Source organism: Nomascus leucogenys, chromosome 3, assembly GCF_006542625.1.
Source record: "Nomascus leucogenys isolate Asia chromosome 3, Asia_NLE_v1, whole genome shotgun sequence".
NCBI lineage: Eukaryota > Metazoa > Chordata > Mammalia > Primates > Hylobatidae > Nomascus > Nomascus leucogenys.
Window position 1 is genome coordinate 41,403,989 of NC_044383.1, and position 27,837 is coordinate 41,431,825.

A 27,837-nucleotide genomic window follows, 5' to 3' on the forward strand; every position below is an offset into this window, starting at 1 on the left:
CCAAAGCAAAACAAATGATCTGCAGGAAGACTTTAAATCTAAAAGAAAAGACCTTCTTAGATTGTATACAGACCAAAGTAGAGAACCAAAGAAAATATTCCATATCTCTTTCCTATCCAACGGGAGAGATAGGTAATGGGTGAGTGTTGTCCATAGAAGAGGATAAATGATCAAGTGCAAGGCTGGAAAAGACTGCTCAAGACCCTTAAAATAATCTCTCATCACTGTAGTTTGACTTGGTTTGGTTGTTGAGATGTATGCTTATCTTACTTTTCTTAACCAAAGCAAACTTGATCCGTTCTTTAGTATTAACTTAGTTTTTTTGTGTTTTTTTTTTTTGTGTGTGTGTGTATGTGTGTTTTTTTGTTTTTTTTGTTTTGAGACAGTCTCGCTCTGTCACCCAGGCTGGAGTGCAGTGGCACGATCTCGGCTCACTGCAAGCACCGCCTCCCAGGCCCACGCCATTCTCCTGCCTCGGCCTCCCTAGTAGCTGGAACTACAGGCACCCGCCACCATGCCCGGCTAATTTTATGTATATTTTTTAGTAGAGATGGGGTTTCACTGTGTTAGCCAGGATAGTCTCAATCTCCTGACCTCGTGATCCGTCCGCCTCGGCCTCCCAAAGTGCTGGGATTACAGGCATGAGCCACCGCGTCCGGCTCTTTAGTATTAACTTAGAACGTGAACTGTGTTTCCCTTGAGGCTCAGAGTACTAAGAAGAGTTTGTAGGTGATAGTTTCCTGAAGGCTTGAGTGAAATGTGGTGAAATAATACTTTTTTCTTTACTTAGTTTGCGTTAGAGTTCTATTTTCAAAATGTTTTTGAATCTAACATCTTGAAAATACTCCTTTAGGTTAAGGTTTCTTCGTGTGAGTGCTTTTCAAAAGGTAATTTTCGTACTTTGGACACATTAAAATTTTTTTTTTCTTTTTGCCATTATCTTCATGAATACAACTTTGAACACATTTTTATTTTTATATTTTGAGATGGAGTCTTGCTATGTCGCCAGGCTGCAGTGCAATGGTGTGATCTCGGCTCACTGCAACCTCTGCCTCCTGGGTCCAAGCGATTCGCTGCCTCCGCCTCCTGAGTAGCTGGGATTACAGGCACGCACCAGCACGCCCAGCTAATTTTTGTATTTTCGGTAGAGACAGGGTTTCACCATGTTGGCTAGGATGGTCTCAGTCTCCTGACCTCATGATCTGCCTACCTCGGCCTCCCGAAGTACTGGGATTACAGGTGTGAGCCACTGCGCCTGGCCACATTTTTATTTTTAAAAAGTGTATCCAATATATGTAACTTACTGGTCAGAAATGTTAAAGGTAGGCCGGGCGCGGTGGCTCACGCCTGTAATCCCAGTACTTTGGGAGGCCAAGGCCAGTGGATCATGAGGTCAGGAGATCGAGATCATCCTGGCTAACACGGTGAAACCCCGTCTCTACTAAAAATACAAAAAATTAGCCGGGTGTGGTGGCGGGTGCCTGTAGTCCCAGCTACTCTGGAGGCTGAGGCAGGAGAAGGGCATGAAACCAGGAGGCGGAGCTTGCAGTGAGCCGAGATTGAGCCACTGCACTCCAGCCTGGGCGACAGAGCCAGACTCCGTCTCAAAAAAAGAAAGAAAAAAAAAAGGAAATGTTAAAGGTATCCAATACATTTTCATTGAAGTTATAGTCACCCTTTGGTTTTTCAGGAAAATGATTCCATTTGAGTTCTTAATTGTGGTCTTTATTGTTTGCACTCAGGAATTCCAGACCAGCCTGGGCAACATAGTGAGACCCCATCTCTTAAAAAAAAATTTTTTTTTTAATTAGCTGGGCATGGTGGCACGTGTCCTAGCTACTAGGGGGGCTGAGGTGGGAGGATTGCTTGAGCTCAGGAGGTCGGGACTGAAGTGAGCCATGATTGCACCACTGTACTTCAACCTGGGCAACAAAGCAAGACCTTGTCTCAAAAAAAAAAAAAAAATTGTGGTCTTTCTCTGCGGGGGAAACATCTCTGTTCATTTGACAATAAGGTTATTGGGTGGAGGGTAGAGAGCAAAACCAATTAACTTGACTCTTCCTTTTAAATTTACTATTTTAGTTTGTTTGCAAGAAAGTCACTCTGAATTACATTACATTATAGAATATTAGGGAAAATGATGCAATTTAATTAATTATGGAGACTTGTATTAAACTTAATGTTGCCAAGTCATTATTCTTTTTTTTTTTTGAGATGGAGTCTTGCTCTGTCATCCAGGCTGGAGTGCAGTGGTGTGATCTCAGCTCACTGCAACCTCTGCCTTCCAGGTTCAAGTGATTCCTCTTGCCTCAGCCTCCCAAGTAGCTGGGATTACAGGTGCACACCACCATACCTAGCTAATTTTTGTATTTTTAGTAGAGGCGAGGTTCCACCCTGTTGGCCAGGCTGGTCTCGAACTCCTGACCTCAAGTGATCTGCCCACCTTGGCCTCCCAAAGTGCTGGGATTACAGGTGTGACAAGTCATTATTTTTAATGAAAAGAGCAGGATCAGCATGGTAGCTCACGTCTGTAATCCCAGCACTTTGGTAGGCCAAGTCAAGAGGATTGCTTGAGCCTAGACATTTGAGACCAGCCCAGGAAACATAGTGAGACCCCATCTCTACAGAGTAAGTAAATAAATAAACAAAAAGAAAGACTGTGTGCTGTTGGGGCTCTCTGTAACTTTCATTCATGTCATCAGTCCACAGCAGGAAGCAAATGATATGGTGTTAATTTTATGAAGTAATTTTATGTATTGTCTTGTTTTTGTTTTTATTTTTAGGACCGGAGTAGGCCCTATGATACTTTTAACTTGCACTCGTTGGAGAACTCCTTAATGGATATGATAAGGACTGATCATGAGCCTCTGAAAGGTAAACACTACCCTCCCAGTGGCCCACCAATGAGTTTCGCTGATATAATGTGGAGGAATCATTTTGCAGGTTAGGAATATTCATATGTCCATTTCTTGCTTGGTGTTTTCAGCAAAAATCAGCTTTTTAATAATTTTGATTTTTCTGGTTTGTTTTTTGTTTGCTTGTTTTTGTTTTGCTTCTGTAAAGCATTGTGGAATGTATTTAAAGTTGATTTTTTTTTTAACCTGGGTTCAGCTACCTATAATAATCAAGGTGGATTGTTATCAGTCATGTCTGGCAGGAGCATGAATTGGGTAGCTGAGGTTAGTCACATTATGAGTTAATAGCATGAGACCAGCAGCCAGGTTTTCTGGGCTTTGTGCATTTGGAATCTTCAGCTGAACCTGCATAATTCATTTAAGTCCATGTATATATACTGCAAGGAGCTGTGAGAGTTAGTAAAGCAGTCTCCAAAGATTGCTTCAGAAAACTGCATATAAAGGACTTCTATTTTATTAAAGCATAATCACCTTCCTAGTATAGGAAGTATCACTATACAGGCTTAGGGGCACCTAGTGACCCTTTGCAGTCTCTGAGGCCAAATCACAAGAAAAATATCTGAAAGTATATAAGTGTTTTGGGTTAAATATAAGGCAGAAAGTCTCAAAGTTAGCAATATTAGGACTTCCTGTTTTTACAGCCTCTGTAAATTCAGGATAGATGTTGGTGTTTAATTCATAATTACAGATAGTTCTTTTTATGGGTTATAGGACTTTTTAGAGACCTTATGATATTTAAAAATAGTGTAATGCAAATTACCTATGGAAATATCCATTATACTTGGGTTAAGATCTAAATTTCCGAAACTATGAAGAGGTAGTCATGGGGATGCCCATCTTGTATGAACCATTATGTCTTTCAAAATTGTGAGAAATTCAATCCCCTCTGGTTCTTTCTAGGCCCATATTATAGTGTGAATGACTGAACACCTGATGCTCATTTCCTCAAGCCACACCAGAAATCTCTTTCATCATTTTCTTGTCACACTCATGATTTTCTTCTGCTTTCCTCATTTTCCAGTGAAAAGAAAGTAGTCAATAGGTTATAAAGAAAAGAAGGGATTTTTGGGGAAAGCGAGTTTTTTTTTTATTTTTTTTATTTTTTATTTTTTTGAGACAGTGGAGTGCAGTGGCACAATCTTGACTCAGTGAAACTTCCTCCTCCTAGGTTCAAATGATTATTCTGCCTCAGCCTTCCAAGTAGCTGGGATTACAGGTGCCCGCCACCTCGCCCAGCTAGTTTTTGTATTTTTAATAGAGGTGGGATTTCACCATGTTGGCCAGGCTGTTCTCAGACTCCTGACCTCTAGTGATCTGCCCGCCTCAGCCTCCCAAAGTGCTGGGAGTGCCACTGCACCCGGCTGATACTTGCATTTTAAGGAAAATATTAAAAAAAATTTTTGACTTTAAAAAGTGGAGAAAATTATAAGAACAAAAAGGTAACTAAAAAATAAAAGAAAGATTGTGATGGTGTATTCTTTGTCTAATTCCCATATGATAAGCATTATCCATGCTTCTATCAGATCTCTGTAATTTATTGCCAGGCCTTGACTTTAGACTCTTAGGTTGTTTCCAATTTTTCCTCCATTATTAGGTAATGCTGCCATGGATGAGTTCTTGCACATAGCTTTTCCTTAAGGTAAATTCGAAGTGAGTCTTTGGGTCAAAAGAGATAAACATTTAAGTGGATTGAGCTTTAAGAGAAGGATGGTAGGCTAGAGGACCTGCCATGTGGATTCTGTATGAGTCTGTTCAGAAGCACTTCCCTCTATACTATCTGGTTTTTCCTCCTCCTCCTTTTTTTTTTTGAGATAGAGTTTCGCTCTTGTTGCCCAGGCTGGAGTGCAGTGGCGTGATCTCGGCTTACCTCAACGTCTGCCTCCTGGGTTCAAGCGATTCTCCTGCCTCAGCTTCCTGAGTAGCTGGGATTACAGGCATGTGCCACTACACCCAGCTAATTTTGTATTTTTAGTAGAGATGGAGTTTCTCCATGTTGGTCAGGCTGGTCTCGAACTCCTGACCTCAGGTGATCCACCCGCCTTGGCCTCAAAGTGCTGAGACTACAGGTGTGAGCCACTGCGCCCAGCCTCCTCCTACTTTCAATATCCTTTACTCCCACTTGAACATGGGGAACGCTATTTTGAGGGTCTCAAAACTCAAGTACAGAGTAACTGGATTTTGTTGGTTTTTTTGAGACGAAGTCTTGCTCTTGTCGCCCAGGCTGGAGTGCAATGGCGTGATGTCAGCTCATTGCAACCTCTGCCTCCCAGATTCAAGCGATTCTCCTGCCTCAGCCTCCTGAGCAGCTGGGATTACAGGCATCTGCCACCACTACCAGCTAATTTTTGTATTTTTAGTAGAGACAGAGTGTCACCATGTTGGCCAGGCTGGTCTCGAACTTCTGACCTCAGGCGATTGCCTGCTTTGGCCTCCTAAAGTGCTGGGATTACAGGCCTGTGCCACCCCGATTGGCCCCAGAGTAACTGGTTTTTGTATGTTTGTTTGTTTTGGTGTTTTTTTTTTCCTAGAGCTTAATTTCCTTTGTTTTTCAGAAAAAAAATACATTTTTACTCATTATAAGAAAACCAAATAGTATGTAAAAGGATGAAAAGGAAAGTAAAAAAGAAAAAAAATCACTAGAGGCCGGGCGTGGTGATCGCTTGAACCAGGAAGTCGGAGGTTGCAGTGACCGAGATTGCGCCACTGTACTGCAGCCTGGCGACAGAACGAGACTTTTTCTCAAAAGAAAAAAAAAAATCACTAGAGACTCTCTACCTAGAGGTAACAAAGGTTATTAGTTTTGTTAACATTCTTCCAGATATTTTATATTCTCCATATAGGAGACGAAATTTCAACTCAGTCTTTCTGACTTTGTAGTCAGTGAAACCTGGGTGTGAATTCTATCTCTGCCTCTGGCTGCCTATTAATCTGGATAAATTAACCTCTTCAAAGCCTCAGTGTGTTCTTATTGTTAAAATAAATTCCCTACTTCATAGAGTGAGTGCGAAGATCAAATAAAGTCCCTGGCACTAGAAACTGCTCAAATGTTATCCACAAGTTTTTGCTGGAAGCAGTATGGTATCCTTAGAGTATTGACTTCTTTCCAAGTAGACTGCAGCTAAATGTTGAAATTTTTCAGGTGCAAGTTGTCAAAATTTTATATTTTTCATAAGTAGTGATTATTGAAGGATAAATGTCTTATCATTTTCAAAGCCACTTAAAGGAGAAAGGAAAATAATTTTTCGGTTATTTTGGTTTTCCAATTGTATATCTGAATGATGTAAAAAATATATAATAAAATAGGATATCTAGTACTTTAAGATGTACTTGAAGAACATGGTAAAAATATGTTCACAATAATATTTTATCTTAGAAATGTATTCAGTAAAAAATCCCTTTATTCAACTATCCTCTTGATTCAGGGGAAAAAAGGATTAGCGTGGGAGATAACAGAATAGGAAGTTTAGGAGATAATGAGACTTCTGTTTTAGTAAAGTAAATAAGCTTTAATAATTTTTTGGTCATGTATTCAGTTGACCAGCCTTGAAAATATTTGTAGGAAATTTTAAAAGTTTCTCTATCTCATCCCCCATGATAAAAATTATATGGAAGAAAAGCTGAATTGAACTTTCTTCACAGCACACTGAAAAATATCTTCTATAGCATTAATCAGATCACAGAATGCATATTTAAACAAAAATTGGACTAATTTATTTTTTATTTATTTATTTTTTTTCTGAGACGGAGTCTCGCTCTGTCACCCAGGCTGGAGTGCAGTGGCGGGATCTCAGCTCAGTGCAACCTCTGCCTCCCTGGTTCAAGCAATTCTCCTGCCTCAGCCTCCTGAGTAGCTAGGATTACAGGCATGTGCCATCAGACCTGGCTAATTTTTGTATTTTTTAATAGAGACGGGGTTTCACCATATTGGCCAGGCTGGTCTCGAACTCCTGACCTCGTAATCTGCCAGGCTTAGCCTCCCAAAGTGCTGGGATTACAGACATGAGCCACTGTGCCCAGCCGGACTAATTTATTTTATTTTATTTTATTTTATTGCTTTTTAAAGATCCCAAACTACGTGCTTGGCTGTAACAGAATAAGGTGATACTCTCCTGGGTTTTTTTTTTTTTACTATGTCTTACATACACTTTTCCTTTCATTTGAGAGAATGCCTCAGAGATGAGAAAGGAGGCTTTTGAAGAGGGTAATGCTCTAATTACAGCTGTTTCTTATTTTATTTATTTGTTTTTTTGAGACAGGTTCTTGCTCTTTCACCCAGGCTGGAGTGCAGTGGCACAATCTTGGCTCACTGCAGCCTTGACCTCCCAGGCTCAAGCAATCTTCCTGCCTCAGTTCCCTAAGTAGCTGGTACTAGAAGCACAGGCACCATGGCTGGCTGATTTTTTCTATTTGCGGTAGAGACAGGGTTTCGCCATGTTGCCCAGGCTGATCTTGAATTCCTGAGCTCAAGCAATCCTCCCACCTCAGCCTCCCAAAGTGCTAAGATTATAGGCATGAGCCACTGGCCCTGGCCCTGTTTCTTATTTCTTTCTCTAAGTACAGAAATCCTTGGGTTAGCAGATGTAGTAGGGGGGAGTAATTGTTCTCTGTTCTCATTTCTAGTGGATTGAAGGAAAATGCAACTTTCTTCATAACTATGAGGATTAAGGGGATTAATGGCATTGAGAGAGGTGGGGTAAGAGATAACGAAAAAGATTCATCCCTATTATCTTCTTTATAGCTGTTCCTTGACTTTCTACCTATGATGCAGGTTCACTAAGCTCCTATGGAACCACTCCGAAAACTCATGGTCATCAGGTCAGGTTTGATTAATCATATTCTCCCAACTCCAGAAGGATAATAAGGAAATACCAACTATAGCACATTGAGCAGAGAAGTAAGATCGTATACCCTAACTGGGGAAGCCCAGTATAGCAGGCATCTTGGCAAAAACAAGGAGGAGTTACTTTTTCTTCATCCCATGCAATTTCCCTCTTACAGCAGAAAAATAGGCCTGGCTGACTACTGGGGGTTCGTGCCTAGTAAAACATTTTTGTGTATTTGAATTTTCTCTTCCCTCACCATTCATGGAACTGAGATTTGAAAAATGAAAAGAACAGGTGTCAGTTGAGAACTGATATTGAAAGCTTTGCTTTTCAAAAGTATGCTGAGAGTGTCTAGAGAAAAATAGCTTATCTTTCAGTAATAGTGCTTTAAAGCAGATAATGCCACCCCTTTGGTGTTAAAATGGAAGAGGTAATGCCACCCCTTTGGTGTTATAGAGGCATTTTTCTTTATTCATCACAATTTAAATTTAGTATTGTACAGCCTTTCACAAAATTTGTCTCCTGTTACGGAATTTTGAGGTCCTCTTATTTTAGAAAAATACGTCTTCATTACATTTTATTTGCTTGTTTGTTCCAGAAAAATATACTGTCTCTTTATTTACTTCTATGGCTTGAATTATTGCTCAGTTCTATTTTTGTGTTATTTCCCTTGATAGCCCATATCTGTTTATCTTGTTTGAAAGTTAGCAGATTACACAAACTGTTAGGAGGCAGGTTCTAAGTCAGCAAGAAGTGATGGTTCTTGTTTTGTACATTCTTGGGGGCAGAGACAGTAAGTAGAAACTGAGTGATTTGTATAAGTACCCTCCCATTAATTTGTGTAATCATCCTTTAAGCATAGCATTTAAATCACCTGAGTTTTTAGCGGCCAGGCATGGTGGCTCACGCCTATAATCCTGGCACTTTGGGAGGCTGAGGCGGGCAGATCGCTTGAGGTCAGGACTTCAAGACCAGCCTGGCCTACATGGTGAAACCCTGCCTTTACTAAAAATACGAAAATTAGCCAGATGTGGTGGCAGGCGCCTGTAATCCCAGCTACTTAGGAGGCCGAGGCAGGAGAATCACTTGAACCCACGAGGTGGAGCTTGCTTTGAGCCAAGATTGTGCCACTGCACTCCAGCCTGGGTGACAGAGCGAGACTCCATCTCAAAAAAAAAAAAAAAAAAAAAAAAATCACCTGAGTTTTAAAAGATAAAGATGGTGATGATGATGATGATTATTATTATTTTGATAATAATAATCTGTGTAACCCAGGCTGGAATGCAGTGGTACGATCTCAGCTCACTGCAGTCTTCACCTCCTGGGCTCAAGCTCTCCTCCCACCTCAGCCTCGTGAGTAGCTGGAACTATAGGTGCATGCCACCATACCCACCTAATTTTTTTTTTTTTTGTATTTTTTTTTTTTTTGTAGAGACAGGGTTTCTCCATGTTGCTCAGGCTGGTCTCTAACTCCTGAGCTCAAGCGATCCGCCCACCTCTGCCTCCCAAAGTGCCTGGATTACAGGTGTGAACCAGTACACGCCAGGCAGGGAATTGTGATTTAATTGTTCTCGAGTACAGTCTTTATTAAATGAGGAAACAGAGGCACAAAATATTTAACAACTTGCCAAAAATTACCCACTACTGGTATGTGAATAAACTAGGATTTGACCTCAGGTCTAAGCTCACAGCTTTTGATTATTGGTTATTTGGAACACATTTAGAATATTATAGTATCAAAGTTTATAATTTCCTTAAAGGAGATTAAAAAACAGTTTACTATATTTTTACATATCACAGTATTACATTTTTTTTTTTTTTTTTTTTTTTGAGAAGGAGTCTCGCTCTTTCACCCAGGCTGGAGTGCAGTGGCGCAATCTCGGCTCACTGCAGGCTCCGCCCCCCGGGGTTCACGCCATTCTCATGCCTCAGCCTCCCGCGTAGCTGGGACTACAGGCGCCCGCTACCTCGCCCGGCTAATTTTTTGTATTTTTAGTAGAGACGGGGTTTCACCGTGTTAGCCAGGATGGTCTCGATCTCCTGACCTCGTGATCCGCCCACCTCGGCCTCCCAAAGTGCTGGGATTACAGGCGTGAGCCACCGCGCCCAGCCACAGTATTACATTTTTAAGATACTTTTCTAAAGGAATGTCTCTCTAACTTTATAGAGAAAGTTAGTGGGAAATAAAACCCAGTAGAATATGCATTTTACCTGTAAGTCTTTCTGAAACGTGGCACTAACATTCTGTTACATGAAGCTTTCTGAAGTACTTGCCTTTTTAGAGCAAAGGGAGTGATTAGAGGAAGGTACAGCAGTTGTTCCCTATCTCATAACATATTGTAGAAGAGATGACTTTTGTAATTAATTATGAATTAATAGAAATTTCAGTTTTTATTTTGGACTCATAAAAGCATGAATTTAGTTGGATTCTGAAACTTTGAATCATGATAGACGTAGGGTTTTTTTTAATATAACTAGTGTTTTAAATATGAATGTGAATTGAGCTTATGAGACTTTGATTTTAACAGAACGAATAACCATATGTAACCCTATTCTCCAACCTCTCCCTTCATCCCCTCTCATCCCTATTTATCAGATCCTGTGCAGTGGGGAAAGTGGGACACAGTCTCAGATTTCCACAGCATCATTTAACTCAGTAAAACCAAGTATGCCTTCCAGTTTTTGAAACCTTGTATTTTACACTATACTTAAAAGATAGCTAGCTGACAAGAACAATTTAAAAATAGCAGACCATGGACAGGTGACAAAATGTCACGCTGGCAGCACCAGACTACATTATACAAAAATCACCAGATGTCACACACTTGATTCTATTTTCGCAGCTGATTAAACAGCAGTATTTGTTGGACAAAGGGAAGAAAAAAGAAATGGCCTCTTCTGAATTTGGAATCGGTTTTTCTTTTGCTGTTATATATTTTATTTTCCTCCAAAATTCCTTAATAACTGTAAAACTTAAGATATACAATATATTAAGTTAAAAAATTATGAAATAATTTCAATTTTAGAAAAGAAACCTTTACACATATACACTCCCTAACCTGGAAGACTGTAAATCAAAATGTTAACATAATGTTATCCTTGGTGAGCTTGTTTTCTCCATTTTTCTGCATTATGTGATTTTTCTCCAATGAAAATATATTGCATTTTATAATCTAAAAATTACTTTTGGAGGAGGTAAAGAAACTAGCTTAAAGATGCTGTGAATGATTTCACTTTAAAAAATTACAGTATTAGTTGGGGGAAAAATTAGATTATATTTAGATAATTGATTCTGATGGATTTGGCCTTCTTGATCCAGAGTTTCTTTTCTTTTCTTTTCTTTTTGAGACGGAGTCTTACTCTGTCTCCAGGCTGGGGTGCTGTGACACGATCTCGGCTCACTGCAACCTCCACCTCCCAGGTTCAAGCGATTCTCCTGCCTTAGCCTCCCAAATAGCCGGGACTACAGGTGCATGCCACCACACCCAGCTAATTTTTTTGTATTTTTAGTAGAGATGGGGTTTCACCATGTTGGCCAGGATGGTCTCCATCTCTTGACCTCGTGATCCGACTGCCTCAGCCTCCCAAAGTGTTGGGATTACAGGCGTGAGCCACGGTGCCCAGCCTGGAGTTTCTTATAAAATCTTTTGTTGCTCACTTTCATCCCGAGACTTGTTGAAGTCAAAGAGGTCAAAGATTAGAGAGAATACCAGGAAAGGTAAAAAAGTGTTCTGCTTTTCACCAATTAGTGATACCTTCAATCTGCAAAACACTGCCTAAGGCTCTTGTTTTACTGCATCATAAGAAAGTTTAGGTTGGAAGTAATCAGCGTAAGATAGAGAATAATAATTTGAAAACTACCAAGCTTCCTTTCAGTTTCATCTTTCCAAGCTGAAAAGTTCTAGGAGCTCATCGAAAGGGTCAAAAAGGATCCATGTAGGTGTGTTTAACTTCTGGAGGACAAAAAGGGTACCCCTTTACGTTTGGGAAACTAAATAGTTATAGAAACATGTAAAAACTTAATTTGATCTAGTGGTTGTAAACTACATAATTCTTTACCATAAATGGTAGGCACAGGAAAGAAGAAGTCAAATAAGGATCAGCTAAATTCGGGTTTGCGTGATTTCCTTGATAACTCTTTATTATTATTCTAGGAATATTTAGGGAATATTGCTAACTTTTCAGACAGCACACCCTCCTCTAAATATTCCTTGGTTAAAGTTTGAAAAGATCCTCCATATATGCGATTTCCTTAAGTTCTGATGGGCAGTGATTTTGAAGTCTTGATGGGCTTTTAGGTAGACTTTCCAGTGACTGGCTAATTACTGTTATATTTGAATACCCCAGAAAAGGGTGAAAGCTGGTTTAGAGTAAATCACATATAGTTTTCATAGATATTAATATTTCATGATAATGAATCCAAATAAGGTCTTGATTATCCAAAAATGATGGCGAGAACATTGAGATAGCTAGTTGAAATGAGAATATACTTTCTCCCTTCTGAGTCAAAGCCTTGTTCTGGTGACAGTTTTTCCTATTATAGGTTCTGATCAAGGTGGTGGTAGGAGATAACACTTGTTGCCGACTATAATTTTCAGGGACTCTAAAATGACTTAGGAACTGAAAAAACGTGAGGCACATAGAACAATTATATGTAGATACAGTACATGTATCTTTTAACAATGGGGTAGTTTTTGAAATTCCCAATAATTAGCTTCTAGTAAATATGAAAAGGTTTATGAAATCTATAAAAAATAAAATAGATGATTCTTTTAGATTTTACTCATGGCTTTTTAATAGAAAACATGATCTAATCTAAGAAAATAATTTTACTATATTACAAATGCTAGCAAAATTGTCTCTGCAAGACTAGAGAGAGATGAAACATTTTTCTCCTAATAAGGTTTGAAACAATAAAAACTAAAAATTTTCATTGAAAGCTCTATAATGCTTCATGATAAAGTTAGAACAGTTTTATCAGAATCCATCAAATTCTGGTGGATTTTCTTATTTATGGATGTATTTAAGATTTTCTCATTCAATACATACATACACACCAATACAAGTGACGCTTCACTTGGGAGGGTTTTGTTTATCCCTGCCTCTTTTTTATTTTTTTTTTTGAGACGGAGTCTTGCTCTGTCGCCCTGGCTGGAGTACAGTGGCGTGATCTTGCCTCACTGCAACCTCCACATTCTGAATTCAAGTGATTCTCCTGCCTCAGCCTCCCAAGTAGCTGAGATTATGGGCACCCACCACCACACCCAGCTAATTTTTGTATTTTTAGTAGAGACGGGGTTTCACCATGTTGGCCAGGCTGGTCTCTTAACTCATGACCTCAGATGATCTGCCCTCTTCGGCTTCCCAAAGTGCTGGGATTATAGGCATGAACCACTGCGCCCGGCCTTCCCTACCTCTTAATATGAAATGACCTTTTACAAATTATCGTAGCCTGGGGAGCGATAAGAAGTCAGGATGGTCCTGTCTAGGCAAAAACTTCATTTGTTTATTAATTCATGATTCTCCCTTTTTATTTAAGGCAAATGCCCTGCTTTGTCTACTATGATGCTTTCCTTTTGGGCAAAAAGAACTTAATAATGCTATTTGCCTCCAGTCCCCTGTAACGGAGTTTACTATCAAATGATGACTGACTCTTTTGCAATTATGTAATATAAAACTGTGTACGTTGTAAAAATCAATCATTTTAACCTTATCTCCAGCTTTTTCTGTATACTTTCTCCCCAAAATACTGTTGACATTTATTTAAACAATGGTAGTGAAATAAGATGAACGTTTTTTGAGAATTTCATGATAACCCTTGACATAATTGAACATTAAAACCTTGCAGAGCCAAGTTTATAGATATTAGCTTTACACAAAAGCATTGTTTCAATAACTATTTTGTTGAAGGAATTTGGTCAAGAAAGCTTTCTAAGTACATTTTTTTTTCCATGTAAGACTGATTTTCCTTTTGGTACATCCACCTCCTTGTCCCAAATAATTAATGAAAAAAACATAACAAAAATGTCTGCATCTTCCATTCTTGCCCCTGGGGGCCATTAGTTGAAGCATCTGTTTCTGACTTAACATCTTATAGACAGGGGTTGGCAAACTTTGTGAAGTGCTAAAGAGTAAATATTTTAGGCTTTACGGGTCACGTGGTCTCTGTCACATATTGTTCTTCTTTGTTTTATTTTTGGTTTGGTTGTGTTTACAAGCCTTTCTAAATGTAAAAATGATGCTTAACTCAGAAGCATACAAAAACAGGAAGCCAGCTGTGTCAGCAGACATTTACAACTCCTGTTATAGACTTAAGGATGAACATGTGGAGATTAGCATTATATTCAAGGTCATATCACTAGTTAGTGTTAGGGAGAGCCACCAGAACCCTAGATTTTTAGGCCAATCATTTTCCCCCATTCTATCTCTTATATGAATTTTACCATCTTCCTTCTGGTTGCCATTCTGATTATTATATTGCATTTTTGAGCCACTATGAAACCTCTCTTTTTATTCTCTCTAAGCTTCAAATTTATATACTTGTTTGAATCTATTTTTTTTTTTTTGTTCTTTTTGCTGGTTGAATGGAAGGACAGTATAAATGGTTGTTTAAATAAAATGCTTAATCCAAGGAGTTGGCATGTTTAAATTGGAATGCAGGAGATGTGTTAAATTTCAGACTATTATAACAGAAGCTTCTTTTTTTTTTTTATTTGTTGTTGAAACTTTGGCTTTGTTTTAAGACTTTTCGTGTGTATGTTTTATGACTTTATTTTTAAAACTGTTGTAACTGCTTTGGCCTTTGATAGCATTGTTATAGATTAATCTGTTTTAGATTTTTGTAATGTTTATATTTTAAGATGTGTTTGAAATGATTACATTAAGCATTCTTTTTGCTTAAAATTATTTTATTTTTTAGGACGCATGGGGATAAATTTCCATCATCCAGGAACAGATAATATTATGGCACTTAACAGTAAGTCTTCATATGAAATATTCTATTAAATTAGCAGTCAAGTTTGCAGCATGTCGTTTCTACATTCTTGATTGTTGGTTACATTTTAACCTTCTGCTGAAAGGAGTATAGACCATTGTTCTGTACTAGTGGTTCTCAAAGTGTGGTCCCTGGACCAGCAGCATCAACATTGCTTGGGAGCTTATTAAAATCTCAGGCCCCATGACAAGCCTATTGAATCAGAAACTTAAGGATGAGGCCCACAGGTCTGTATTTTAACAAGCCTGTGTGTGATTGTGATTCAGGCTAAAGTTTGAAAATTACTGCTTCAAACCAGGGTTGGCAAACTATAGCTCTGCAAGCTGGATCTGTTTTTGTAAATGAAGTTTTATTGGAATATAGCCACACCCATTCATTTATGGATTGTCTGTGGCTACTTTTGTGCTACAAAGGCAGAGCCCACAAAGGCCAAACTTTTACCATCTGACCCTTTACAGAAAATGTTTGCTAACTCCTGCTCTATACCATTGGGTTGGAGGAATGAAGGAGGTAGGTGAAGGGAGAGAGGAAATGGGGTAGAGAATGTAATGTGAATGAATAAATCAACTTATTTATACATAACTCAGAATTTTTTCATTGTGGTAGATAGCCAGGCATTTCAAGCTGGACCTCCAGGGGTCTCCCATTAATGGAATTTGCATGGTATATGTGTCAGCAGCTTTACAGGTTTGAAACAGTTTTGTCAGTGTAATTGTTGGATCAAGTTCTAAAGCAGCAAAAACTTACTAACTGGAAAGTCATTATATTAATTAACACCAGAAGAAATAATCTGGGTGGTGTCAGCTCTCCTTCCTAGTGTCAATGGATCAGATACTTTTGCAGAAGAACAGTCTCTAAATGGAAATTGTTCATTTTCAGAAGGACGTATATGAGCCATTGAATCTTTCAGAATTTAAGTTTTCTCCTCTAGTAAATGAGTGATATCAAATTGTCTCCTCTCATCTTCCCAGATATACAAGCTGACTCTCAATACACATGGGAGGCATACTGGATAAATCTAGGGTTGTGTACAATATTATTGCTTTCCCTCTTGCTTGAGTAGGTATGTTGAATGTCATTGGAGTTCTTTAGAGCAGGTTTTAGGTTATCTCTAAAATATATATTTCACATCTCCTTGGTTCTGACATGCAACCAATGAGTACTTCTGAGAACCACTGGCAGTGCTTGATGATGCAGGTCCTAAGCCTCTCCACGCATATTTTTTTCTAGATTGCTAGTATCCCTTCCTTTTGGCAGGGTTAGGGGGATGGTCTTAGCGACAATAAGAATTCCAAAGTATCTACCTCTAATTTTCTAACTTCTAAATGAAAGGTCACTTTAAATTTAGATTATGCTGCCTCTAACTTTTTTTCTAGTGCGATGGGAATTAATAAACATGCCTAACTTGCTGAACTTGAGCAATAATTAATTGTGAAAAGACTTCAGTTAGATTATGGGATTTAAAGTTGAATGTAAAAGAAAAGAACAGTATGGTAGTGTGTCTGCCTGAAGGAATGAGTGTGTATCTCAGAAAAGACCTAATTGACATGATGTGAATCCTCTTCTGCAAAAGGGAGAGGATATAGTTTGTGATTTTTTGTGGGAAAAAAAAGGAGCTAAAAGACATTTTTCTTTTTAAAAACTTTTTATTCTCTTTGGTTTGATTTTCTTTAATTCTCTGCTTTTAAATCCAAGATTTCATTTATGCTCTTTCCATTTTGTTCATGTTGTGCAATCCCCCTTTTAGCTTCAATTTCTCCAATCCTTGAGAGAAGGGGGCTATTAGGTAATCTTAATGATTGTTTTCAGCATGAAGATACTGTTATTCTGTAATTTTTTTTAAGTACCAAAAGGGCCATTTTGCTGATCTCTATAACAAATGTTGATGAGTTACACATAGTTGCAACAGATATCAGAGTGCATCAATCTTTGAATGTCTCTGTGATTGCTGCCCAAGGTCAAAGAACCTTGTTGTCTCCTTAAAATAAACTATACAAACAACCAGAGTTTGATGTTTACATTACATACCATCAGTTTTCTTTCAAAGTTGACTCCAGCTTGAGATGATCAGAACAAAAATATGCTCCATATAGGTACTTGTGGGACCTGCAGACTTTGACAAATTTGCTGGGATAAACCTTGTTTTCCTTTTTGTACAGTTGATCCCAGCCCATCTGGTGACTTACATATGTAGCATATGCACAAACACACACCTGTCTATTATTTTTGTCTTCTTTTTTTAAATATGTATTTATTTTTTATATTTTGTAGAGATAAAGTGTTGCTATGTTGCCCAGGCTGGTCTTGAACTCCTTGCCTCAAGCAGTCCTCCCACCTCGACTTCCCAAAGTGCTGGGATTAAAGGTGTGAACCACCACACCTGGTCTTTCTTTTTATACCTACCATTTGTTGCCCTAACACTTTTTGTCCGTGACTGGTCTATCCTTCTTCCTTTCTGTCAACCTTCATGTAGGAATAATTGAGATTGCTGGGCATGGTGCCTCACACCTATAATCTTAGCACTTTGAGAGGCCGAGGCGCGCAGATCACTTGAGGTCAGGAGTTCAAGACCAGCCTGGCCAACATGGAGAAACCCTGTCTCTACTAAAAATACAAAAATTAGCTGGGTGTGGTGGCACATGCCTGTGATCCCAGCTGCTCAGGAGGCTGAGGCAGGAGAATCGCTTGAACCCAGGAGGCAGAGGTTGCAGTGAGCCGAGATCACGCCACTGCACTCCAGCCTGGGTGACAGAGTGAGACTCCATCTTAAAAAAAAAAAAAGGAATAATTGAGAAGAAGTAACAAATCTTCTCAAATCCTGAAACATTGTTAATTCAGAATTGTGATTGTTGAAGGGACTAGGTTGAAGTTGAGCTGTATTTTCAGAAAAGAAGGGATTGGCTAAGAAAATTATAGCAAATTGAGACAGTTTGAATTTTTTTAAAAAAGAAAATGTGAGTCAGTTGTAGTTCTTTCTTTCTTACCCTTTTTTGCTATGTGAATTTGTGCTTCCTAGGTCTCTATGGAAAGCTGCCATTCATTAGGTTTCCCAAAAAATCTTCCATCCTTTTTTTGCTTTCTTGACCTCACCAAAACCTGTCTCCTAAAGATATGGTCTCAGTTCTCCTGACTTTATGGGAAAGATAGATGTCATAATATATATTCTTCTCAGTACTACTTTCCAGCTTTGAATTGGCCAAGTTCCCATTTTTTGGTGTTCCTAGTGCATGCCCTTCAGTTATATCTTCCTCCGAGAATCACCACTGCTGACATCATCTAGAAGACAGAAAATGAAGCTTGGAAGAGAAAGATAGGATACCACTATGGAAGACAAATAGGAGTTACCAGTAAACCTTCAGACATTTAGGGTGTGGAAAAATTGGCAAGGTTTGTGTAAACCAAAGAGTCTACTGATTTTTTTTTGTTCAAGACCATGAATCTATTAATAGTAAGAATTGGCAGGCCAGCCTTTATGGAGGAACCCAAGAGGCACATTCCAAATTTTGGCCTTTCTCAAAATATTAGGTCCTCAAGTATTACAGAATATAGAAGGGGAGGTAGGGGGAAGAAACTCTAATCCATCAGTTAAGACCTGCCACTTGTCTAATATTTACAAAATAAAGTTAGTTCTGAGGCAATATACCCCTTCTACTTAATCAGGTAATATATTTTTTCCTAACTGTTTAATAATTTTAATATTAAAATAATTTAATATTTTAATCTTCCTTACTTTTAAACAAGAACACTCGACGTTTGCATAATGTATTTTAATTTTTCCCATTGGAGAAGGAAGGCTGCTAAGAGTTCTTCTAGCTACATATGTAGTAGTAGTTCTACCATCCATATTTTTCTAATACTAGTAGTAGCCTGTGTTTCCTTTTTCTTTTTCTTTTTTACATTCTAGGTCAGGGATGTCCAACCTTGTGGCTTCCCTGGGCCACATTGGAAGAATAATTGTCCTGGGCCACAAATAAAATACACTAACACTAATGATAGCTGGTGAGCTTAAAAAAAAATCACAAAAAAATCTCATAATGTTTTAAGAAAGTTTACAAATTTGTTTGGGCCGCATTCAAAGCCGTCTTGGGCCACATGTGGCTTGCGGGACGCAGGTTCAACAAGTTTGTTCTAGGTGTAGAGTTGGTTTAGCATTCGTGGTCTTGTGTAGGATTGGTGCCTGACTTGGTGACTTTTCCTCTATTATGTTGATCCTTAGAAAAGGATACTGGTGCCTCCGTGATTCATCACATAAATCAAATCTATGTTCAAATTAATGTTCAAAATCAGCATGCCTGGTCTTCACTCCATCTGACTGGTCAGTTTCTCTTTTTCCAAGTAGAAAATGGGCTTGGGAAAACAGGTAAATATTGGAAAGTTGCTTGATAGGTACAAAAGCAGAAACTGGGAGTAGTGTTTCTTAAGGAATAGTATCATTCAGTTCTAGGAAGATGTCTTTGAAGCAGGCTGGAAGACATGTGAAACTTGAAGATGCAGCAATGAATTAGCAAAGCCAAAAGCGTCATCTGGAGTTAGGTAGATCCCATTTCCCCTTTACAAGCTATATGGCCTTGAGGCCACATTCTTAACTCCTCTTTGCCTCTGATTTCTTCACCTGTAAAATGGAGATAGCAATCAGTAAAGTGGTTATATATATATATTTTTATAACGCTTATTTAGCATAGTGCCTTATTTGTAGATAATGCTCATATGAGCTGCTATTGTGAATGTTTGCAACAGCCTTATTATTACCTTTGAAGATCTTTCTTTCTTTACATATTAGTTTCCAAAATATAAGTTTATCTCACATTGGTTACATTTAGGTAGATGCTTTCCTGATAGAATTTAAGACAGCACACCTGTAAGTCATTTGGTTACATTTATTTATTTATTTGGAGACAGAATCTCACTCTGTTGCCTGGGCTGGAGTACGGTGGTGTGATCTCGGCTCATTGCAACCTCTGCCTCTTGGGCTCAAGTGATTCTCCTGAATCTGCCTCCTGAGTAGCTGGGACTACAGGCACATGCCACTATGCCTGGCTAAATTTTTGTATTTTTAGTAGAGATGGGGTTTTGCCACGTTGCCCGGGCTGGTCTCGAACTCCTGAGCTCAGGCAATCCGCCTGCCACGGCCTCCCAAAGTGCTAGGATTACAGCTGTGAGCCACCACGCCCAGCCACGTTTAGATAGGTGCTTTCCTGATGGAATTGAAGACAGCACACCTGTAAGTCATCACATAAGCTAGCATAGCTGTATTGAGATGTGGTTCCAGTTGTTTCTTTGTGAATCTTTTTCTCTGGATGAAATACTTTCTATTACTTGACTTTGGAACATGCAAGCATGCGCTGTCTTTGGATCCTACTGGCCTTTCTCAGTTGTTAAATATCTTGTGATGTTGGCACTTTAAAAAGTGTCACACGCTGCTCTTTGGAATGTATTAATAAAATGATACAGCCACTTTGGAAAATAATTTGTAAAGTTAAACATGCAACTATCATATGATGCAGGAGTTCTGGGAATTTACCCAAGAGAAAAAATGAAAATGTATGTCCACACAAAGACATATATGCGAATATTCAGAGCAGCATTGTGGATAAACAAATTGTGGTACATCCGTACAATGGAATACTACTTGGCAAATAAATAGGAATGAACTATTAATACATGCAGCAACATAAATGACTGTCAAAATAATTATGCTAAGTTAAAAAGCTAGACAAAAGAATACATACTAGATGATCCTGTTAATATAAAATTCTGGAAAATGGGCCGGGCGCGGTGGCTCACGCTTGTAATCCCAGCACTTTGGGAGGCCGAGGCGGGCGGATCACGAGGTCAGGAGATCGAGACCACGGTGAAACCCCGTCTCTACTAAAACTACAAAAAATTAGCCGGGCGCCGTGGCGGGTGCCTGTAGTCCCAGCTACTCGGAGAGGCTGAGGCAGGAGAATGGCGTGAACCCGGGAGGCGGAGCTTGCAGTGAGCCGAGATTGCGCCACTGCACTCCAGCCTGGGAGACAGAGCAAGACTCCGTCTCGAAAAAAAAAAAAAATTCTGGAAAATGTAAACTAATCTATTGTGACAAAATACCACAACTTCAAGAAAGGAATTTTTGTAGTAACATTGTCTTCTTTTTTCAGAGGACAAAAGTGAGGGCTTAGATCTTGGAGAAGAAGTCATGTGTAATGATGGCATCTAGTTGAGCAAGTTTCTGAATCTCCTTAAGCCTTTGCCTGAAAACCTGTAAGTGGGCAGTTAGGATATTTACTCTACCTCATTGTTTTTGTGAGATTCAGATGAAGTAAGGCACACTACAAATAAGGTGTATTATTACTGCTACATTTGGGAAGTAGGAAGCATAGTCTTACTCAGAGAAGATACTTCCAGAGAGTTTTTTTTTTTTTTGAAAGATTGTAGCTTTGTAATATAACAGATTCAATATTGTTTAAATTAAAAGTTTTCCTGTCATTCCTTTTCTGAGATCTTTGGTGTTGTAATTAGAGTCTGTTACAAGTTATAAAGAGATAGGTAAGAATTGTGAAGTACCACTTCCCCTCTGACAAGGAAAGATGATTGTTTACCCTCACTCTTCCTTATCAAAGTTTGTAACTTTGCAAAATTGAAGATTCCTAGAATAAAACCTAAGTAGTTTGAAGACTTAAAAGGAACCTTTTGATATCTTTCTTCTTTATTTTTTCTGTATCTCATGAATTGGTATATAAACATTTTGATATCTTAAGCCAAAAAAAGACACTCACCTCTTTAAAAGCTCTGAGGTCATTGATTGTTAAACAATGTATACATAGCTGATAACACCAAGAAACTTGGAACTTTAGATTATTCTGTTTTCTACATTTTCCTCTTATTAATGCCTTGAAAACATTTTAGGAGGTTTTGCTTGTATTTCTATTTGAACTGAGGGCTGCCAGTGCATTTGTTGAATCAAAAGAGGCAATGTGAAAGGGCATTGACATGAACATTTGTGTTGGGCAGAGACTCCTGTGCGGCTGCAGAGCCTCCTCTTCCCCCTCCCTTTTATCCTCTGCTGGGAGTGAACTCCTTGGGGAGAGGCTCAGCTGAGAGGAAGTGGCAGAGAGGGAGCTGAGCACATGATGCCAGGATGGGAATAGAGCCAGCTTTGCTAGAATTCCAAATGGAATTTTCCAAAATTTGAAGAACACATTGTTGTTTCTGTTCACTGTGAGTGGATATAAGTAAATAATTTCTTGGTAGCATAAAAAAGTACAGTAAAGGAATTATCTTGAGATTCTCAGATTAAAGACATTTTGTCTGAGAATTTTTAATTTTTTGAAGACAAGATTCAGACTTTCTGTTTCTGTCTGAACAGGTTTCTATCTGAACAGGTTTAGAAGTAAAACTAATAAATGGTTGTGCTATGAATATGTTGTAAAGGATGGCTAATTTAAAAATGAAAAAATTAGAAGGATAAGTAATGTTCCACGACTTCCAAGTACTCAAATTTCAAAGCATTCTAGTTGGATGCTGCACATGAATGTGGTAAGGGACCTAAGAGATTGTTTTGTTTTGACTTTCTCATTTTACAGATTGGAAAGCTGAGATTCAAAAGCCTGTAGGAATTGGCCAGGGTGATATGGAGCTAGGAGCAGAACCTCTTGCCTCCTGGTTGAGGGTGATACCTTTTGCTTTAGATACTTAATTGTTAAGAGTGGTTACATTATTATTATTATTATTTACTACCTTAACACAAACATGCAAATTCGGTGTCTTTGGGAAAATAGTTTTTCTATTATTATTATTTGTCACCTTGTTTATGCTCTGAATGCTTAGTAAATTCTCTTTTCCTGAAAAATAGAATAGTAAACCTAGTTTACATGGCCTGATATTGAATATTGTCAATAAGTGAAGTCTGAAATGTTCTTGACTGACTTTATTGCATTTTGGAAGAAGTTCTTTGTATTTGTGAATGTGTCTAAAGTGACAGTATTGGGTAGTTCTAACCAAATAAGGAAGATACAGAAAACTGAAAATTTACTTACTTTTCCCTGTGGACTTCCCTGTTTTCTCCACTTGTATAGGCAGTGGAAACTGGACTTCACATTTACAGCATTCACCCCACTTTTAATTAACTATTTAATATTGGTGTTTTTCTTTAATGTGTATGCTTCAAGAGGGCAGAGACTAGCTTTTATTCACAGTTGGTCCCTGGCTTGAAGTATAATGCCTGGCCTGTTGAATAGGCACTCAATATGGGTGATCAGAAGAGAGGGAAGGAGGGGTGGGAAAATATCTCAGTGTGACTGTGAAAAGCACAATCTAACAGTCTTAGAGAATATCCAGTCCAACTTAATTTCTTTCTAAAAGATGTGCTTTAATTCTTCCTTTTGAAAGGTGGTTATAACACATGTAGATCTAGCAATGAACAGTTTACGAAGTGGTCTCACAGACCTCTGTGCTTTTGTAATGCTTACTATGATTTTTCCAGAACATGGAAAAAAATCCACTTTTGTTGAGCACCAACTTTACGCCAGGACTATTCTCTTATCCGGACAAAACATGGCCATATGATAGAGTAGTGTGTGAAACTGGAATGCAGTTTTTTTCCCCCTTTCAACTTTCAGGTTCAGGGGGTACATATGCAGGTTTGTTACATGGGTAAATTGCATGTCAGCATGTTGCTAATGTCATACAGCCAGCAAATAGCTGTATAAGGTTTAGACACACAGATTATTCTGCCAACCAGTTCCTAAACCAGTGTGATTTTTAATCTTTTGGATTTTCCCAAAAGGTAACTTGGGTTTCATTTAACTCCTTTGTAACAATTAAATAAATGATACTTTATTGATTGTGGAGAGTCAATATACTTCCACACATGTTCAGTGTTACTTTCAGAACATAGTCTCCCTCAATAGCAGCAGGAATTTTAAATGCCTTCTTTTCTTTATTACCCTCCACACACATACACTTTTATTATATGAATAAAGTTTTGCGTTTTTTGTTGTTGTTGTTGTCTTGTTTTTTCAGCTGAATATAGTAGAAACAGTGCAGTTTGAGGTAGGGAGGCAGACAGATCTGAGTTTAAACCCCAAATCCGTCACTTATTTGCCATGTGACCTTGTGGCAAGTTACCTGTCTTTTTTTGTTTTATTTTTTAAAATTTTTTGTAGAGACAGGGTCTTGTTATATTGCCTAGGCTGGTGTTGAACTCCTAGGCTCGAAAGATCCTCCTGCCTTGGCCTCTCAAAGTGCTGTGATTACAGATGTGAGCTACTGCACTGAGCCTGTGTCTTTTATTTTAAATGGACACTTTAACCCCTCTTTACAAATGGTAAGGTTAAGTGTGTAGTGCTCCTAATACCGTATCTGGCAAGAAATACACACCGAGGCTGGGTGCGGTAGCTCACACCTGTACTTCCCAGCAGTTTGGAAGGCCGAGGTGGGAGGATCACCTGAGGTCAGGAGTTCAAGACCAGCCTGGCCACCATGGTGAAACCCCATCTCTAGTAAAAATACAAAAATTAGTCAGGCATGGTGGTGCGTTCCTGTAATCCCAGCTACTTGGGAGGCTGAGGCAGGAGAATCGCTTGAACCCAGGAGGAGGAGGTTGCAGTGAGCCAAGATCACACCACTGCAGTCCAGCCTGGGCAACAGAGTGAGACTCTCTCTGGGAAAAAGAAAAGAAGTACACACCAAACAAATGTTAGTCTTTGTTTCTTCCCTATTCTACCCCCTTTCCTTTGTTTCCTTTTGGGTTCACACTAATTCTCAACTCTAGTTATACAATCAAAACAGGAGCCAAAATAGAAAACACCCATGCCTGAGAGATTGTAATTTCATTGGCCTAGGGTGAAATCTGGTTGGGGTGGAGGGTGGGCAAGGGATATGGAAAGGACCAGAATTAGATGTGTGTCTATCTTTATTTGAGGATGAAGGAATCAGGTAGTATTGGGACTATGCTGTGCATATCCTAGTGTTCTTTCTTTTCCCTCAAGATTTGGTCTGCTTTTATTGTTCCCTGAAGTTTTCCCAAGTCTAGATCAGAAGAGGAAGGTGTTTTTGAAGGATCAGGGCAGGACTGATATGAATGAGCAGCTTCTCCATGCTACTGCAGCCCTTCCCAAATGTCCAGGTCAATTCCTTGACATAACTTTCTTCTGTGAAGGAACTCTCCTTCCCACATGAGAGGAGCCTTGTTGATAGAAGACAACACTGACCAACGGGCCCAGCCTTTGGTTCAGCTTAAGTTCCTGAACACACCAGTACCCATTTTGTTTACCTTCTCTTCTTTCTGTATTATTCCTTGTATTATTTGGGAGTTCAGAAATGTAGAACTAGCAAGTATTAGCTGTCCTGAACAGTGTAGGAATTGAGTCTTTATATACAGTTGTAGAAATCTCATGAGATTTTTGGCATAGTGGTTCAGAGAAGATGGTTTGTTGAAAACAGATGGCAGATATTTGAGTGTATACTACTGTAGTAAGCAATTTCAGACCTGAATTGGACAGATTGATCAGTATAAAATACAAAATACTCTGTTATGTGATTACAATTCTTAGAACTTTCTTCTTTCTTTCTGTCTCTTCCTCCTTCCCACCCTCTCTTTCTTCCTCTCTCCCTCCCTCCCTTTCTTTCATTCTCCATCTTTCTCTTTTTTCTTCCTTCTTTTCTCTTTCTTTCATCAGTTATTGTTTCATTTAGCAATGTGCTACTGAAATAAAAGCAAGGTGGTAATTAATTATTCTTAGTGGAATGCTGTCAGGTCACGAGTATGAGGGTGCATAAACATCACCTGATGTAAGTGGGTGTGGATGTCCACTCTCTCCAGTAAGGTATAGCAGTATTATGTAGAGGAATTCTTTATCGAGGTTTGTTTCCAGAGATGTCTTGTCTGATACATTCATTTTTAATTATCTTTTTCTGTTTTGATGAGGAATTTAGGAAATGAACTTGGAAATTCTAGAGTGATTACTTTGATAACATGTTATATATTGAGAAGTTGTATTAGTATCTTATATGTTAAATGTAATTTAGAAAGTAAATTAATACTAAGTATGTAGGGACACTGAAATGTGGTATAGCAAATCATTGAGCTTGCGTTTTATACAAGACAGGAAGAAGAATAATAGAGGAAATGGACAGTGTGGACTAGGAGTTTCCTAGGGAGTAGAAGAGACTAGATGTTAAGGCATGCAGGTATCAAGATTTTTATACTCTCTGAATAGGTGCTTACTTGTCATGATAATACTGGAAGAGTAGGTTGAATTGGGATTACTGGAATCTATGGGTTGATGTATGGAATAGTGAGAATGAGGATCTGAAAGATGGTTGGGGCCAAATGATGAAGGGCTTTGGATGCTTCATGAGAAGCTTATACAGACTAGTATTGTCTTAGTGGAAATTAGGTTTATCCAAAGGAGACTATTCAGGCTGATATAGAATATGGAAAATGATTTCTTATGAAGAATATTGAATTCACTAAAAAGAGTGAATAAAAAAGAGAAAACCAAAAGGTGCTAAAGTAATGGCCCCTCAATAAAAGTGGGATTAGGCTGGGGTCTGTGGGTAAGAATAACAGGAGAGTGTAAAAAAAAAACTTTGTAACAATAAGAATGTTCCTACCATGGAGTATACAGATCTTCGGTTTTCTAGTTGTGTTCTATGGAATGCCAACATCCAAGAAGGTACTTTAAGTGCCACTGTGGGAGAAGGATACCCAACATTTGGGGCCATGGGTCCTTGCCATGCTTGAATTTGAACAGCCTTGCTTTAATACATTGTCTTTACTGGGGGAGAGAATGCTCTGCTACTGTATTCGTCCATTCGTCCATTCTCACACTGCTATAAAGAACTGCTCGAGGCCCGGCGCAGTGGCTCACGCCTGTAATCCCAGCACTTTGGGAGGCCAAGGCGGGTGGATCTCCTGAGGTCAGGAGCTCGAGAGCAGCTTGGCCAACATGACGAAACCCTGTCTTTACTAAAAATACAAAAATTAGCTGGGCATGGTAGCAGACATCTGTAATCCCAGCTACTTGGGAGGTGAAGACAGGAGAATCGCTTGAACCTGGGAGGTGGAGGTTGCAGTGAGCCGAGACTACACCATTGCACTCTAGCCTGGGTGATAAGAGCAAAACTCCATCTCAAAAACAAAACAAAACAAAACAAAACAAAAAAACCTACTCGAGACTCAGTAATTTATAAAGGAAAGAGATTTAGGCCAGGCACGGTGGCTCATGCCTGTAATCTCAGTATTTTGGGAGGTTGAGGCAGGTGGATCACCTGAGGTGAGGAGTTCGAGACCAGCCTGACCAATATGATGAAACCCCATCTCTACTAAAAATACAAAAATTAGCTGGGCATGGTTGCATGCACCTGTAATCCCAGCTACGTGGGAGGCTGAGACAAAAGAATCGCTTGAACCTGGGAGGCAGAGGTTGTAGTGAGCCGAGATTGCACCATTGCACTCCAGCCTGGGCAACAAGAGCGAAACTCCATCTCAAAAAAAAAAAAAAAAAAAAAAAAAAAGGAAAGAGGTTTAATTGACTTACAGTTCTGCATGGCTGAGGAGGCCTCAGGAAACTTACAATCATGGCAGAAGGGGAAGCAAACACATCCTTCTTTACATGACAGCAGGAGAGAGAAGTGCCAAGCAAAGAGGGGAAAGCCACTTATAAAACCATCAGATCTCGTGAGAACTCACTTCACTGTCACGAGAACAGCAGCATGAGAGTAACCGATCCCATGATTCAATTACCTCCCACCGGGTTTCTCCTGTGACACATGGGGATTATGGGAACTACAATTCAAGATTAGATTTGGGTGGGGACACAGCCAAACCATATCAGCTATTTAGGAAGAAGTTTGAAAAACACACACTAGAATAGGCTGAGAGACTTGAAGCAAGCCTCTTTATTCTTTTATCTCATACTTTTTATCTCATAATATCTTTATTAAGGTATTCTAGCAGAACCAGGTAAAACACTTTTCTATTAGTTCCAGAAATAATTCCTGTTTTGCTTAAGATACCTGTAGGTTTCTTGTAAGATTTTGAAAGCAGTGAAACAGAATGTTGCAAAAGTTCAGTTGGTGAGAATACAGGATATATTTTCTTATGTTTCTAATAGCAACTAAA

The 27,837-nt window shown here is 39.0% G+C and overlaps 1 protein-coding gene across 11 annotated transcripts in view; it reads left to right on the forward strand.

Annotated features, from left to right (window-relative positions):
• Nucleotides 1-27,837, forward strand: part of CPEB3 (cytoplasmic polyadenylation element binding protein 3) — a 248,131-nt gene that overhangs the window by 97,408 nt on the left and 122,886 nt on the right. For 6 of the 11 annotated variants that reach the window (XM_012505798.2, XM_030809262.1, XM_030809264.1 and 3 more), the window contains 2 exons: nt 2,784-2,943; nt 14,658-14,714. In XM_012505798.2, coding sequence (XP_012361252.1) covers nt 2,784-2,943; nt 14,658-14,714 — 217 coding nt within the window. The remainder of the gene's footprint in view (nt 1-2,783; nt 2,944-14,657; nt 14,715-27,837) is intronic. The other 5 variants (XM_012505800.2, XM_003255220.3, XM_030809260.1 and 2 more) reach the window with 2 other exon arrangements.